This window comes from Schistocerca gregaria, chromosome 6 (assembly GCF_023897955.1).
Source record: "Schistocerca gregaria isolate iqSchGreg1 chromosome 6, iqSchGreg1.2, whole genome shotgun sequence".
In the NCBI taxonomy this organism is placed as follows: Eukaryota; Metazoa; Arthropoda; class Insecta; order Orthoptera; family Acrididae; genus Schistocerca; species Schistocerca gregaria.
The window spans coordinates 251,357,209-251,372,457 of NC_064925.1; the positions used below are offsets into that span (position 1 = coordinate 251,357,209).

General features: G+C 38.4%; 1 protein-coding gene across 15 annotated transcripts in view; it reads right to left on the bottom strand.

The window, feature by feature from the left end:
- Positions 1 to 15,249, bottom strand: part of LOC126277885 (protein turtle-like) — a 798,080-nt gene that overhangs the window by 62,162 nt on the left and 720,669 nt on the right. For 11 of the 15 annotated variants that reach the window (XM_049977425.1, XM_049977432.1, XM_049977431.1 and 8 more), the window contains 2 exons: positions 6,095 to 6,267; positions 3,230 to 3,298 (listed from right to left, as the gene is read on the bottom strand). In XM_049977425.1, coding sequence (XP_049833382.1) covers positions 3,230 to 3,298; positions 6,095 to 6,267 — 242 coding nt within the window. The remainder of the gene's footprint in view (positions 1 to 3,229; positions 3,299 to 6,094; positions 6,268 to 15,249) is intronic. The other 4 variants (XM_049977435.1, XM_049977434.1, XM_049977430.1 and 1 more) reach the window with 1 other exon arrangement.

The following is a 15,249-nucleotide window of genomic DNA, read 5'->3' on the forward strand; positions in this document are numbered from 1 at the left end:
CACACACACACAACATTGGCATTTTACTCAGTGGAATTGATGGTGTTTCTGCATTTAAGTGACTGTGACAAGAATGATATTCATTTTTCGTGATGTTTGTGGATATAACAGACTATCACTGTTGCAACTTATCATGACTCCTATACATATCAGATATTGTATGATAGTTACTGGAAGTTGACAAATGAAGCTCACTTTTTATATGTGTGGTTTAACATATAAAACACATATCAGCATCAATGCTTCTAGTATCTTTCCAAAGAGATAAATACTTTGTGAACTTACAATATAAACTAATAAATATTCTTTCTCCTGGAGAAACTTGAACTTGGTTTGTAATAAAAAACATAATCTTATATTCAGTTTATTTTCCTCATGGTGCATTTTCTTCCCCACTTACCCTATTCCCATCATCAATCTGGATGGTTTGATGTAGCCTGCCACTACTTCGTCTCCTATACCAACCTCTTCATACAGAGTAACATTTACACTCAATGTCATCAATCATTTGTTAAATATATTCTAATCTTTGGCTTTCTTGACAATTTTTACTCTCAACCGCTCACTGTAGTATCATTGAAGTTATTCCCAGATGTCTTCTACACGTCTTATCATCCTGTCCCTTCTTCTTGCCAGTGTTTTCCACTCTTTTTTTTTCCAATCCAGTTCTTCAGAGAACATCCTCGTTTCTTATTTTATAAGCCAAACTCATTTTCAACATCCTTCAATAATACCACACTTTGTACACTTTAATTGTCTCCTTTTCTGGTTTCCTTACAATCCTTGATTCACTTCTGCACAATGTTTTGCTCCAGATGTACATTTTCAGAAATTTATTCCTCAAAATAAGGTCAATGATGATACCAGCAGCCATCTTTTGGCCAAAGATGCCCTCCTTTCATGTGCTAGTCTGCTATTTCATGACGTCCTTGCTTTGTCCATCATGTCACATACTTCATCTACTTCGTGGTCCATTATTTTGATAGTATGTTTCTCACTAATATTGCATAAGCTATCCCGCAATACTTTCACCTTTGTTCAGTTTACTGTCAATTCATATTTTGTGCTCAGTAGACTGTTCATTAAATGCAATTTGTCTTAATTCTTCTTTGTTTTCACTTATGGTAGCAACACTATCTGTGTGTCTTACTACTAATATTAATTTCACCCCAAATTGTAATCCTACTTTGGGCCTTTCTTTTAGTTGTCACTGTTTCTCCAATGTATAGACTGTACAATAGATTTGAATGATTACATCCCTATCCTACACTCTTTTTAATAACTGCACTTTTTTCTAGATCTTCCATTCTCATTGTTCCCTCTTGTTCCTTGTACATGCTATATATTATCCATTTTTCACTACAGCTTATTTCTATTTTTTTTACAGTATTTTGAAGACCTTGCAACATTTTAAATTGTCAAAAGCTTTTTCTAGGTCAACAAATCCTATGATAATTTCTAGAGTTTTCTAAAATCTTGCTACCATTATGAGGCACAATGTCAGAACTGCCTCTCTGGTACCTTTACCTTTCCTAAAGCCAAACTGATCATTATATGAAAGATTGCCAATTTCCTTTTTCCGTTCTTCTTTACATTATATTTGTCAGTAACTTGGCTACATGAGACATTAGGCTGATTGTGTGATAATTCTCACATTTATCTGTCTTGATAACCTGAGATTTGTGTAGATGAAATTTTTCCAAAAGTCTGATGGTACGTCTCCATTCTCTCAGATTCTACATACCAACTTGAATAGTTATTTTCATCCATTTCCCCCCAATGATTTTAGAAATTTGGAAGGAATTTTATCTGTTCTTGCTGCCTTATTTGCTCCTGAGTCTTACACAGCTCTGTCAAACTCTGACTGGATTTTTCGTCTTCCAAATTGACTTCTATTTCTTCCTCTAGCATGCCATCAGACTGCTCTTCCCCTTTGTAAAGGTCTCCTATGTATTCTTTCCCTCTATCTGATCTCTGGTCTCTGTTTAGCAGTGGGATTCCTCTTGCCCTCTTAATGTCAACACTTTTGCTTTTTGTTTTAGTGAAGGATGTTTTGCCTTTTCTGTATGCTAAATATGTTCTTCTGAGGATCATTTGTTTTACAACTTCACATTTTTCTTGTACTGAGTTTGCCTTAAATTTCTTGCCCTTTCTAAATATTTCATTTCTCAGCAAGTTATATTACCATACTTTTGACTTTTTCCTGAGAAATTTTGCATGCCCTTCTTTCATCAATCAGTCAAAGTATTTCTTCTGTTACCCATGGTTTCTTCATTGTTACCTTTCTTACACCAATATTTGCACAAATTCTGTGACTGCACCTTTAGAGATGTCCATTCCTCTTCAACTGAACAGTCTGCTGTGTTATTCATTATCATAGTATCTACAGCCTCATATAACTTCAAACACATCTTGTCATTCCTCAGTATTTCAGTATCCTATTTCTTTCCACATTGATTCTTCAAGATGATTGTCTCAAATTTCAATCCACAGTTCCTCATTATGAAAATGTAATTTGGGACTATATCTGCTCCTGCACTTTCCTTACAATCCAATATCTGCTTTTGGAAGCTCTGTCTCACAGTGCAGTACTCCAATTGATATCTTCCCATGTCTCCAGGTCTTTTTCAACCATAACTCCTCCTCCAGTGATTTATGAATAGTGTATTTGCTAATGCTAGCTGGCAAACTAAACAAGTCTCTCTCCTCTCTCATTCCTTCTACCAAGCCCATATTCTCCCATAATGCTATATTCTACTCCTTTGTCTACCACAGCATTCCACCCCCCCCCCCACCCCCACCCCCCCCATGATTATTAGATTATCAGCTCCCCCTGAATAGTGGGTTATCTGTTCTATGTCCTCATATACTATCTAGCACAATAAATGGTTCCTGAAATCTAACTCCTCTTGTTCTCTTCCACTTAAATGACAAATTAGATAGTTTCTGGCCAATTGTGTGCAATGTAGTGAAATGCCAATAAAAAATTCTTATATGGTGAAGAGTGTGATTTAATTCATGTAATTTTTTTAAAAAGGTACATATTTAGCAGCTCCTACAGATAAGCATAAAGGGAAATAATGTAAGTATCATAATGAACGTTATGGTTTTCACTCATCCACTGCAACTACGACATGCATACAAAACATACAATGAATGCTGCACATGCTCACAGAAATATGCATCTACAAAGAGGTAACTATCTTACAATACTCATATAGATCCTTACCAGAAGGTGGAGAAAATGGAAAGTCTGTTCCTGATATTTGATTTACACGTATAGTTGGTATGCCCTGATCTGCATCATTTGAAGGAAATGAGAAGACAGTCAGAGTACAGAAAAAAATCAATCTATGGAGATAAACTACAATATTTAGTTTCACTACAAACATAATTATCATTAATATTTTTACAAGTAGTATTGATGATACTGGAGTTTCAAAAGACAACATACTTGAAATCTGTGTTGATTATTGTACTGATACATACTAAAATGGATAGACTGTGGCATATTTAGTAAAATGAAAGATTAATCAGTGTTAGCTTTTTCAATCTCATAGCTGAAATAGTTCAAGAAACAGTTAGTAGTATAAATAAGGAAATAGCTGAATAAATGGGAGTGTTTATTATGTCACTCAAAAGCTGCCTGTCAAATGCAGACAGTTTAAAAGAAAATCACCTTATTTTTAGCTGACATTTTTGTCATTTAACAGCAGTATTGCTGAATTACACTTATGCAAAGTAACATGCAAATATTCTTAGTATTCATTTCATAAGTAATTGTAGTAGTGACACATTTTAGTCATAAATCTCAACTGAAATGATACTACATTTTTTATACAAATGTGTAAGTGGCATTAAGAGGAACTAGAGAATGATTGCAGCTGCCTCACTCAGTTTTTCTTTATTACATATTTTTTCCAATTGTGAGCAGCACATGAACAACGAAGGTAGAGATAAGAAAGCTTAAGCCGGCATGTGTTTAAGAAATAAAATTTAATGTCAGTGAGCCATTACAAATTTGTGCTACTTTGTTAAGTTGTTAGTAGTCGTAACATTTAGCATTCCATGTGTCTGTAGGGCCCCACGCATGAGTAAATAGATCACTTTGAAACTGCCTGCAACCAACTGCTCGCTTCAATCCCACCACACAAGGATATTTACCAAGCAGTTTCAGTCAGTATTTTGAACAACAATGTTGTCAAGAGGTTCTGCAATGCACAATCAACTGCTATGTTTAACAGCAGTGGTAGCTGATCTGTATATTTCGACTTAGGAAAAAAAAAGTGTTATCAATAGCATTTCTGTTGGTTTCCATTTGTGTTGTAAAACCATGAAGGAGAAACTATATGAAATGACAAGGTATTAAGTACAGCCATAGAGTAGATGTGCAGTTAACATTTAAATTAAAATGTACATTTAATATTGCCTCTTAATAACACACCTAGTTGTTTCATAAATAATAAAAAATCAGCAGCTGGAGGCTGGTATATTGTGATTGTTACTATGAACTTCCCGTGATTTTGTATTTCTACAGCACAAGATTAAAAATGCTGCTGACACCAAAAATAAGAGAATGAATGTTTTAAGTTTGTATTTCTTTTTAATGTAAGTGACAACTCCCCCTTAAACTTCACCTTTTAGACTAGTTCACCCTCCTTGAATAATTTCAAATTTTTATGTAAGGTTCATGTGCCACATAGGCACAGTGGAAACCACTTAACCTCACTTAATATCGAAACAAATGTGTCACAGCCAAGCAATAATATTTCATTGCATTTAACTCATCAGTCTGCTTGAGAATTAAAAGCCATCAGCAACTGAGTGCTGCAATCTCTGATTTGCCCACACAATTGTGATTAGTAGACAGATTTTTCTGATCCACTGCTAATGTGTGAGGACCTTAATAAAACTAGGAAATTCTGTAGCCTTGCAATATCACAAGTTTTGATACAGTATTCACTGCGATATATGACATGAGAAATGAATGATTCTCCTGTTGCAGAGAATATTTTCATCACTGCAAGTAAAGATCTGGATATAACTCACCTTTTCCTTGTGTGAGAAATTGTTGAGGGCATGTATCCATCTCAGATTAAAGAGAAATGTAGGTCACTGGGACATAATTTCAAATTATCCTAAATGGCACCAGTTTCTCAAAGAAAATGTTTATTTGTTCCACATATTAGTGTGCTGTGTAACCTAGGCCAGTTAAATCTACAATACGACAAAGAATTACACTTTTGGTTATATCTCTCCAATTATATACTGTGAGTCATAGTGCTGGAACTGATTAATTTGACATTTGACAACTCCTGGCAAGTGGCTAATCCCATTTATGCAATATTATATAGCTGCACTAAAGTAGTGGAAAATACTGCACAATATATCAATTTATATTGTCTGGTGTACTAACAGGATTGTCAGAATATGGTCAACATCTTATAAAATTTGGCATTAATAACCATTCTGAATTTCAGCAGTACTGCAATGTTTATTACATGCTCATAAACATTCATGGAGAGTGTCAATTGGAATAAAAACATTTTGATTGTTAGGCAGCCTCAGTATAAAATGATGTCCAGACAGACTGAAGAAGGCCACTGAAAAGGTGGTCAGAATGTCAGTTGTGTACTTGCTTACAGCTTTACAATGATGCAGTCTAACACTTAAAATATTTTTATTCAAAATTTACTGTTTTTTGTTCCCTTAGTTTGTAGTTTATTCTTATCTGAAAAGTGGGCGTACCTCTTAAAATGGTTAGAAAATACTTCCAAACTATTACACAAAACACTCAAAGAAAGATTAATTACACTAAAATGTTGTTAAAAGTATCCATTGTCATTAAAGTGTGACAAATGTAACTGCAAAATTATCACAGCAGAAAATGTTCCCACATGTTTCAAGTTAAAAATAATGTAAGTAAGTGTTAATGCATGCTTGCATTTCACAGTACATGCAGATATAGCAATCTTAGTGTTCCCTCAGGTAAGAATTTTTAAAAACAGAATGACAAATTTAATAATTTCTTTTTATTAGTATATAATTTTTAATAAGTATAATTTAATTTTGGAACTGTACTATGGATACTAACCAAGTGTCCTGACAGTGATAACTTTGCTAAACATTCCATCTCCAAGTTCATTTTTGCCCACTACCTGGAATTCATACGTTGTGCCCGGAGTTAAGCTATTGATCGTGACCTGAGTGCTCCCAGAGGGTGTCACAGGTATTGTGTTCCAATCTGAGAAGCCAGATTCTCGATACCTGTAATAAGGGATGCAGTTAACAGAGCATTTTCTTGGAATACATTTAAATATCAAGCAAATACACACATAATAGATATTACATAATTTTAAAGCTTAAAATATAAATGTGTCTGCAGAATGTTGAACCACAAAGAATGACTGTACAGTTTGCAAGTGATAGTGAATCCAATAATCACAATTATTTTATAGTTTCTTTCTCTCTCTCCTTGCTTGTGAATATATTGCTTTAGTTGAATACAGCACGTTCGTCTGAATAAGTAATCCTTTGATTACATACAGTTTGAAAACACAAATGAATTTTTAGGAATCCATTGTCATTAGAATGGGTCACCACACTTAATGAAAATTATAGGTCTGTCTTCACTTGCTTTCAATAATTGCAAAGTAAGTCAGGGGAAGCATGTAATTGCTGTCATTTATCAAATGGAAGTTAATCTTAATTACTGCTGCATCAAATCATAGAAATATCCACCGCTTTAGAACTTGCTGAGCCTCACAGAATACGAAGTTTTTACTTTTGAGATGTCCTTGTTTACAGATTTATTAATCTACATCTGTGCCCTGCACGCCATATTACAGTGTGTTGTGGAGGGTACTTTAGCATTATCATCGATTCCCCTGTTGCCTATTCCATTTGTAAATAATGCATGGGAAGAGTACCTGTTGGTAATCCTTCATATGAGACCTAATTTTTCTAGTTTTTTTGTATGATAATTTCACAAAACACGTGTGGTGTGAAGCAGTTTGCTGCGTGGCTCTTCTTGGAATACACGGTCTCAGAATTTCAAGAGTAATCTCTCCACGATGGACGACATCTTTTTGTAGCATCTACCACTGGAATTTGTTGACCATTGCTTAAATGTCGTCGTGCTTATTAAATTAATCCGTGGTGAAATCTGTCACTCTTCATTGGATATTCTCTACTTCTCCTATTAACCCAACCTGATATGGATTGTAGACTAATGAGAAATACTCAAGAATTGGTCAAATGATTTTTTGTAAGCAACTTCTTTAATTTCGGTATGATTCATCCCGTAAATCTACTTTCTCTATAACTAACTTTATGGGGTCATTCCACTTTAGATTAGTTTGGGTGGTTACTCCTAGGTATTTTACAGCTGTTGCTGTTTCCAATGATTTTTCACCACTAGTGTACCTGAACAGTAATAGAGTTCTTCACCAATTTATACACAGAATGTTACATGGATTTATATTCAGAGTCAACTGCCGGACCTGCACCAATTGTTGATCTGCTAGTGGTCTTCCTGCATTCTGCTATAGTCTTACAGCACTGCAACATTTCTGTAGCCAACAGCATCATCTGCAAACAGCTTCATGGAGCTTCTGACGTTATCCACTAGATTAGTGGTTCCCAACCCAGGGGGTTATTATTGCCTGAGGGGTAAAATGTCATTTATGATGGTTAAAAATAAAAGGCCCCAATTTTTTTTCCCCACAAAACTTTTTTTAAATTTTTATGTTTATTTTTTATTTTTTAAAAAGATCCTTACTACTATCATATTTTGTAAGACTGTACTAATTCAGGCGTTTCTAGGCAAGATTGCTTATTATCACAAACTCATTCCATCCCCGGCAGCAGTAGCTCATCCTCTGCATCAGCCGTTACGCAAAAACGTCCCTTTCTGTTGGTCCGACGAGTGTGAGCAGGCTTTTGTCCGCCTGAAGGCTCATTTGCAGTCGGCGCCTTGTCTTGTCACATTCCGTCTGGGTCAGCACTTGGTTCTGGTGACTGACGCGTCACAGTATGACCTAGGGGCTGTTCTTGCCCATCGGTATGAGGATGGGTCGGAATGACCCATCGCCTATGTTTCCAAGACCCTCAACGATGCGCAACGGCATTACTCTCAAATCGAAAAGGAGGCGCTCGCTATAATTTATGCTCTAAAAAAGTTCAGCATTTTTTTGTATGGTTCTAAGTTTCTCCTCATCACCGACCACATCACCTGGTCTCTCTGTTCAGCCCGTTGGCGTCGCTTCCGGATAAGGCAGCTCACCGCCTGCAACGTTGGGCCTTATACTTGTCTCTTTTTCACCATGAGATTCACTATCGCCCCACGGCCCAGCACGCCAACACTGACGCATTGTCGATGGACCCCGACCCGGTTTTCGAACATGATGAACGACTCTGTTTCCACATTGATGAGGAAGAATGTTGTGCGGTCGAGGGTTTTCCACTTACAGGTTTGCAAGTCACGTCGGCTACTGCGTGGGACCCGGTCCTGCGTCAGGTGATTGGTTTTGTTCAACGGGGTTGGCCGGACAGGACCAAGGACCGGGCATCGGAACCACATCGCAACTACCATGCCTTGCACCTTCGTCTGTCTGTTCGTGATGGTGTCATTCTTCTGGCCACGGATGGCACATCTCCACGGGTCGTGGTGCCAGCCTCTCTACGCAAAGATGTTCTCAAACTGTTGCATGAAGGCCATTGGGGTATTTCTCGGACTAAGTCCCTGGTCTGCAGGCACGTTTATTGGCCCAGTATTGATTCGGACATCGCCCACATGGTTGCTGCATGTGGTCAGTGTGCTCAACAACTGGCTGCACCTCGTACAATGCCCTCTCTGTGGCCTGCTCCGGCGCAGCCATGGTAACGGGTGCACGCTGACTTTGCCAGCCCCTTCCTCGGTACTTATTGGCTACTGTTGATTGACGCCTTCTCGAAGTTTCCGTTTGTTGTTAGATGTCCGTCACCCACCACTGCGGCGACAACACTGGCTTTTTCCAAAATTTTTGCGCTAGAAGGTCTTCCATCCACAATAGTCACGGAAAATGGACCTCAGTTCTCTTCGCAGGCCTTCAGTGATTTTTGTACTGGACAAGGGATTCATCATGTTACAGCACCGCCCTTCCATCTGCAATCGAATGGGGAGGTCAAGCGCCTTGTCCGCACTTTCAAAAGCCAGATGAAAAAATGCCTTAGTGATTTTTCCACAGATGACGCTCTGCTGCAATTTCTGAGTTCTTATCGCTTCACGCCTCTGAGTGATCGCAGCCCTGCTGAACTCTTGCATGGCCGCCAACCGCGCACTCTACTGCACCTGCTTCACCCTGTCAGGCCTTGTGCTGTGTCCCCTAGTGCGGGAAAATACTCGGTGGTCGCCGATGTGTGGGCACGAGGGTATGGATCTCGCCCTAAATGGAGGTCAAGGCTCTTCGCGGCCGCTGGCTTTGTGAAATACGTACGGACGATGGCATGGTTGTTCGTTATTATGACCAGATGCGCCCACGCCGGTGTCATCGCCCCTTCCTTCGCCTCCACCAGCCCGAGAAGCCAGTCCTGTCACTGCTGCTGATTTACCGCACGTGTTGATGAAGCCGACGTCGCTACCGCTTCCGAGTACGCCGGAACCGGCCCCAGTCGCGACGCCGCCTTCTCCGGGACCCATCTCGCGGGAGCACACCCCCAGGTCCACGACACCTATGGATGCTGCTCCAGAGTTTTCACCCATCACCTCATCCAGGAGACACGTTCCATGCACGATCTTCCGTCCTGGACATTTTCAACCATACTCTCGTGTCTCCCCGCGGGATTTTCTCGGGGCCTCACAAGAGGCCATGGATGTCTCCGCACTGTCCATGTCTCCAAGGAAGTGAGTTTTTTTTTCAAGGTGGGAAAAGTGTTGTGACAGTGTCACGACATTTAACAGTGCCGCCACGACAGTATGCGCAAACGGCGATAGAGGCGCTCCGCAACTCGACTGAGCACGGGACCGCCACCTATCTACGAACGGCACCGGCCGCATGTCACGGCTCGGCAGCCGAATACGAGATACTGAGTTGTTATCATACAACCAGCTATTGTTCCTAAGTGAGAGTGTTCGAATATTCACGCAATTATTGGTGATTAAAGGTTATAACGAAAAGTACCTTTATTTATAATTTTATTTTCGTAATTATAAAACAACAGTATTCAAAAAACAGCAGTTACAAAGGGGTCACTCATTTTTCCCACTGCTCCAGATATATTTCATGAAATTTCCACAAAATCGGGAAAATTCAGGCAATTGCAGTACAATATCAACAAAAGTAGAAGAAATTAAGAAGTTTCAAGAAATTTGGCAGGAAGATGTTAAAAATTACTTTGTTATTGTTAAATAAATGTTGAAAGATGTGTTTTTATCCCTTTCACATTTTAGTGTTGCAACACAATCCTGTATCTACCTGACCATGGTTAGCTGAAAGAAATATTAAAATAATGTATAACAGAATTTAAATTATTGAGATGTGTTTAGAATATTTTCCACATGGATTTAAATAATGGTAGTCTACTTTATGGAACTGTTAATATAAATTGATGTCATTCAAATAACTAGTAGCTAGCCATAAGGCTGTATCTTGAAATGCTGGTGGGTTTCATCTAGCAGTGTTTTGCAGGGTATGGATTCTATGGATTACAGCTCTTACAGACTTTTAGAAGGCTGGGTGAGAGGAGTCCTGACCCCACACCCCTCCGTGCTGCATCCGAATGACACCATCAGCAGAGGATTATATGTTGGCTGTTCAGTACCAAATGGCCTGAAGGGCAGAATAAATGGAGCTTTATTTTCAATTGTTTACAAGGAAGAAGAATCATCGCAAGTGACTAAACCTTCACCCCTGAATCCATCTGTATCTCTAATATGTTTTGATGCATCTTAATCCTTATCATCATCACCTACATTGTTATATTAGGTTTGATGAATCTGTTCCGGCTTCAGCGTCTTAGCTCCATCACTTCCTAGGCTGGCCTACATCCCTTACACCTTTGGGTACATATTGCAAAACTTTTATAGGATGCCTGTCTTGTTGCATTCTGTCTACATGTTGCTTCCATTTCTGCATATATGTTTCAATTTTCTCTGTTATTTCAAATTTTTTAAGCTAATTTGTAATATCTTCATGTCTTATTCTATTTTCTAGTTGCCTACAGGAAAATTAAAGAGACCTTTGGAGAAAAGAGAACCACTTGTATGAATATCAAGAGCTCAGATGGAAACCCAGTTCTAAGCAAAGAAGGGATAGCAGAAAGGTGGAAGGAGTATATAGAGGATCTATACAAGGGCAATGTACTTGAGGACAATATTATGGAAATGGAAGAGGATGTAGATGAAGATGAAATGGGAGATACAATACTGCATGAAGAGTATGACAGAGCACTGAAAGATCTGAGTCGAAACAAGGCCCCCGGAGTAGACAACATTCCATTGGAACTACTTACGGCCTTGGGAGAGCCAGTCCTGACAAAACTGTACCATCTGGTGAGCAAGATGTATGAAACAGGCGAAATACCCTCAGACTTCAAGAAGAATATAATAATTCCAATCCCAAAGAAAGCAGGTGTTGACAGATGTGAAAATTACCGAACAATCAGTTTAATAAGCCACAGCTGCAAAATACTAACACAAATTCTTTACAGACGAATGGAAAAACTAGTAGAAGCTGACCTCGGGGAAGATCAGTTTGGATTTCGTAGAAATACTGGAACATGTGAGGCAATACTGACCTTACGACTTATCTTAGAAGAAAGAATAAGGAAAGGCAAACCTACGTTTCTAGAATTTGTAGACTCACAGAAAGCTTTTGATAATGTTGACCGGAATACTCTCTTTCAAATTCTAAAGGTGGCAGGGGTAAAATACAGGGAGTGAAAGGCTATTTACAATTTGTACAGAAACGAGATGGCAGTTATAAGAGCCGAGGGACATGAAAGGGAAGCAGTGGTTGGGAAAGGAGTAAGACAGGGTTGCAGCCTCTCCCCGATGTTATTCAATCTGTATATTGAGCATGCAGTAAAGGAAACAAAAGAAAAATTCGGAGTAGGTATTAAAATCCATGGAGAAGAAATAAAAACTTTGAGGTTCACCGATGACATTGTAATTCTGTCAGAGAGAGCAAAGGACTTGTAAGAGCAGTTGAATGGAATGGACAGTGTCTTGAAAGGAGGATATAAGATGAACATCAACAAAAGCAAAACGAGAATAATGGAATGTAGTCGAATGAAGTTGGGTGATGCTGAGGGAATTAGACTAGGAAATGAGTCACTTAAAGTAGTAAAGGGAGTTTTGCTATTTGGGGAGCAAAATAACTGATAATGGTCGAAGTAGAGAGGATATAAAATGTAGACTGGCAATGGCAAGGAAAGCGTTTCTGAAGAAGAGAAATTTTTTAACATCGAGTATAGATTTAAGTGTCAGGAAGTCATTTCTGAAAGTATTTGTATGGCGTGTAGCCATGTATGGAAGTGAAACATGGACGATAAATAGTTTGGACAAGAAGAGAATAGAAGCTTTCGAAATGTGGTGCTACAGAAGAATGCTGAAGATTAGATGGGTTGATCACATAACTAATGAGGAAGTATTGAATAGGATTGGGGAGAAGAGAAGTTTATGGCACAACTTGACCAGAAGAAGGGATCAGTTGGTAGGACATGTCCTGAGGCATCAAGGGATCACCAATTTAGTATTGGAGGGCAGCGTGGAGGGTAAAAATCGTAGAGGGAGACCAAGAGATGAATACACTAAGCAGATTCAGAAGGATCTAGGTTGCAGTAGGTACTGGGAGATGAAGAAGCTTGCACAGGATAGAGTAGCATGGAGAGCTGCATCAAACCAGTCTCAGGACTGAAGACAACAACAACAACATCAACAGTTTATATTTTTAAGTGATCTGACAAATTTAATGTCAGACATCACTTTTAGATTTATGTCTTCCTTGTTTGCTATCCAACTCTCAGATCCACAGCGTAGACATGGATAGCTACAGTTTTATAGAATTTCAGATGCGTTTCTTTAGTTATACCATGAAGTTTTGTGGGTTTATTCTTTATATTTTTATCATAGTCAAAAGAAATGTCACAGCCCAAGTAGTTGATATTACGTATTTGCTTGATGATTTTGTTTTCTATCACTATTTTTGATTGGGCCTCTTTTTTCCCTCAGAATGCCATTACTTTTGTCTTTTGCAAAAATATTTTGAAATTATAATTTTGGCCAATTTGATGTAATTTAAAAATATTTATTTGTAATTTCACTTTTGAAATAGTTGTTACAGTCTGGTTGTCAACACACAGCACTGTTTTTATACAATGGTGCTTATCTAGCTTCATTCCTTTGTTGTTTTTTAATTTTCCCATTCCATTAATCAACATCATAGTGTTGAAAATATGTTTTTGTTTCTTGTGTTTGCAGTTCTATTCTCTGTAGTAAAGGCATGCTACATTTGTAAATGTCTTGTTAGCAAGAGCGTACTAAAATATGCTAACATAAATAACACCACCTAGTATGGGTTGCACAAACAGTTAGATGAAATAAGGGCATGAAAACACACTGCTGATTTATTGCTAGCAAGTTCCTCACTTTGTAATGGTATTTGCTTGATAAAGTATGTAATTTTAGACAAATTTTAGTGCCCCCACTTAATGTGCATTTTGATGGTTTTCACAATTTGTACATTATATACAGTTTTCACAATTTGTAAATCATGTAGAACTGGCAAAAATGTACATTTTGAAAGACATAATTGAAAAGGAGAAAAAATCTCCAGAGCTGTATTGTTCTTGAAAACTTGAATATATTGGTAACAACAGATTTGCAGCATTTCCCAATATCAAAACCACAGCCTACATCTGGAATAGATAATTAATTAAAATGATTACATGAGTATGGCCACTATGCCTCATTAGGATTTTCAATTGAGTTTCATATAACATGTAGAAAAAACTGATCTTGGTTTATTGCATATTATTATTTTAGAAGCATGTTTAAGGTGAAGACGTCAGAGTCCAAGTCTTTTATTTGCAAGGAACATCAGCAGTTAATGCCAATTTGCTGTACAATTCTTGAACACACTAGAGTTCAAATATCATAATTTTTCTTTAGGGTTAGACAATTTTTCCGTTGAAATTAGCAAGACTTCCACACAGTATGAAATATATTTCAGTCTCTTCAGTCCTGATATTCAGATGTTTACAGACATGTCAGTGAGTTAAATAAGGTCTCTCTTGACTTCCAGGAAGCTTTTCATACATTTATTCACTGTGTTTTCAAAGGGTTTGATATCTGATTAGATAAATTACTCTCAATACAGAATTAACTGACACAAAAGGTAATATGTGGGACCTCCAAAATTATGTAATGCACATTGCCCCACACTGAAATCACTATGCAACTAGAGTTATGCTTTATTAGAAGAGAGTACATTTTCTGGATGTCCTGCAAGCACAGCTCTGCTGTGATACTGATAAAAAGTGCATGACAGTCTCCTTTTTCTTGTGCCTATGTCCCACCTCGGAATGGGGCCGGCATGATTTATTAAAGGATTTGGCTTGACTAATTTAAGAGGTGGTTGGATGCACTTCCTGTCACCACCCTGTTATCCCACCGGGATGGAATATGTGAACTCCAGATGTCAGAGTGTAGTGTTCTTTATGTGAAACAGAGCAAAAGTTTTCTAAATGTTTGTGAATCATATAGCTGATGTGAGGCTTTGGCACCAGGCTGGTATTCACCTAGTGGAATGGTGGGAAGGTGTCTACAAACCACATCCAGGCTGGCCGGCACACCAATCCCCATCATTAGTTCACCAGTTAGATTTGCTTCAAGGCCAGCACGCCTCCCCATCCTGGAAGAGGCAGTTTAACATGCACGGCTATCCAGGAAGGTCAACAGGTGCATCAGTGTGTGGGAGTGAAATGGCACAGAACTGGAAACATACTCTAAAGTTGAATTATGTGGGACAGTATGATTTTTTTGGGCAAAATGTCTAAATTGCACACAGATTCACTGTGATATTCCAGCTGTAAATGGATCACACACAATTTCTCAGCCAGGCACAGTGAAATGGTGCCAACAGCTGCAACAAAGTCATACAGACATGGGTAATTTTGATCGGGGAGGACGGCCGTCAGCATCGACCAGTGACGACAATGTCCTCGCAAGCGAGGAACTAATAAGCAGCAATCACAGTTTTCTAATGACGA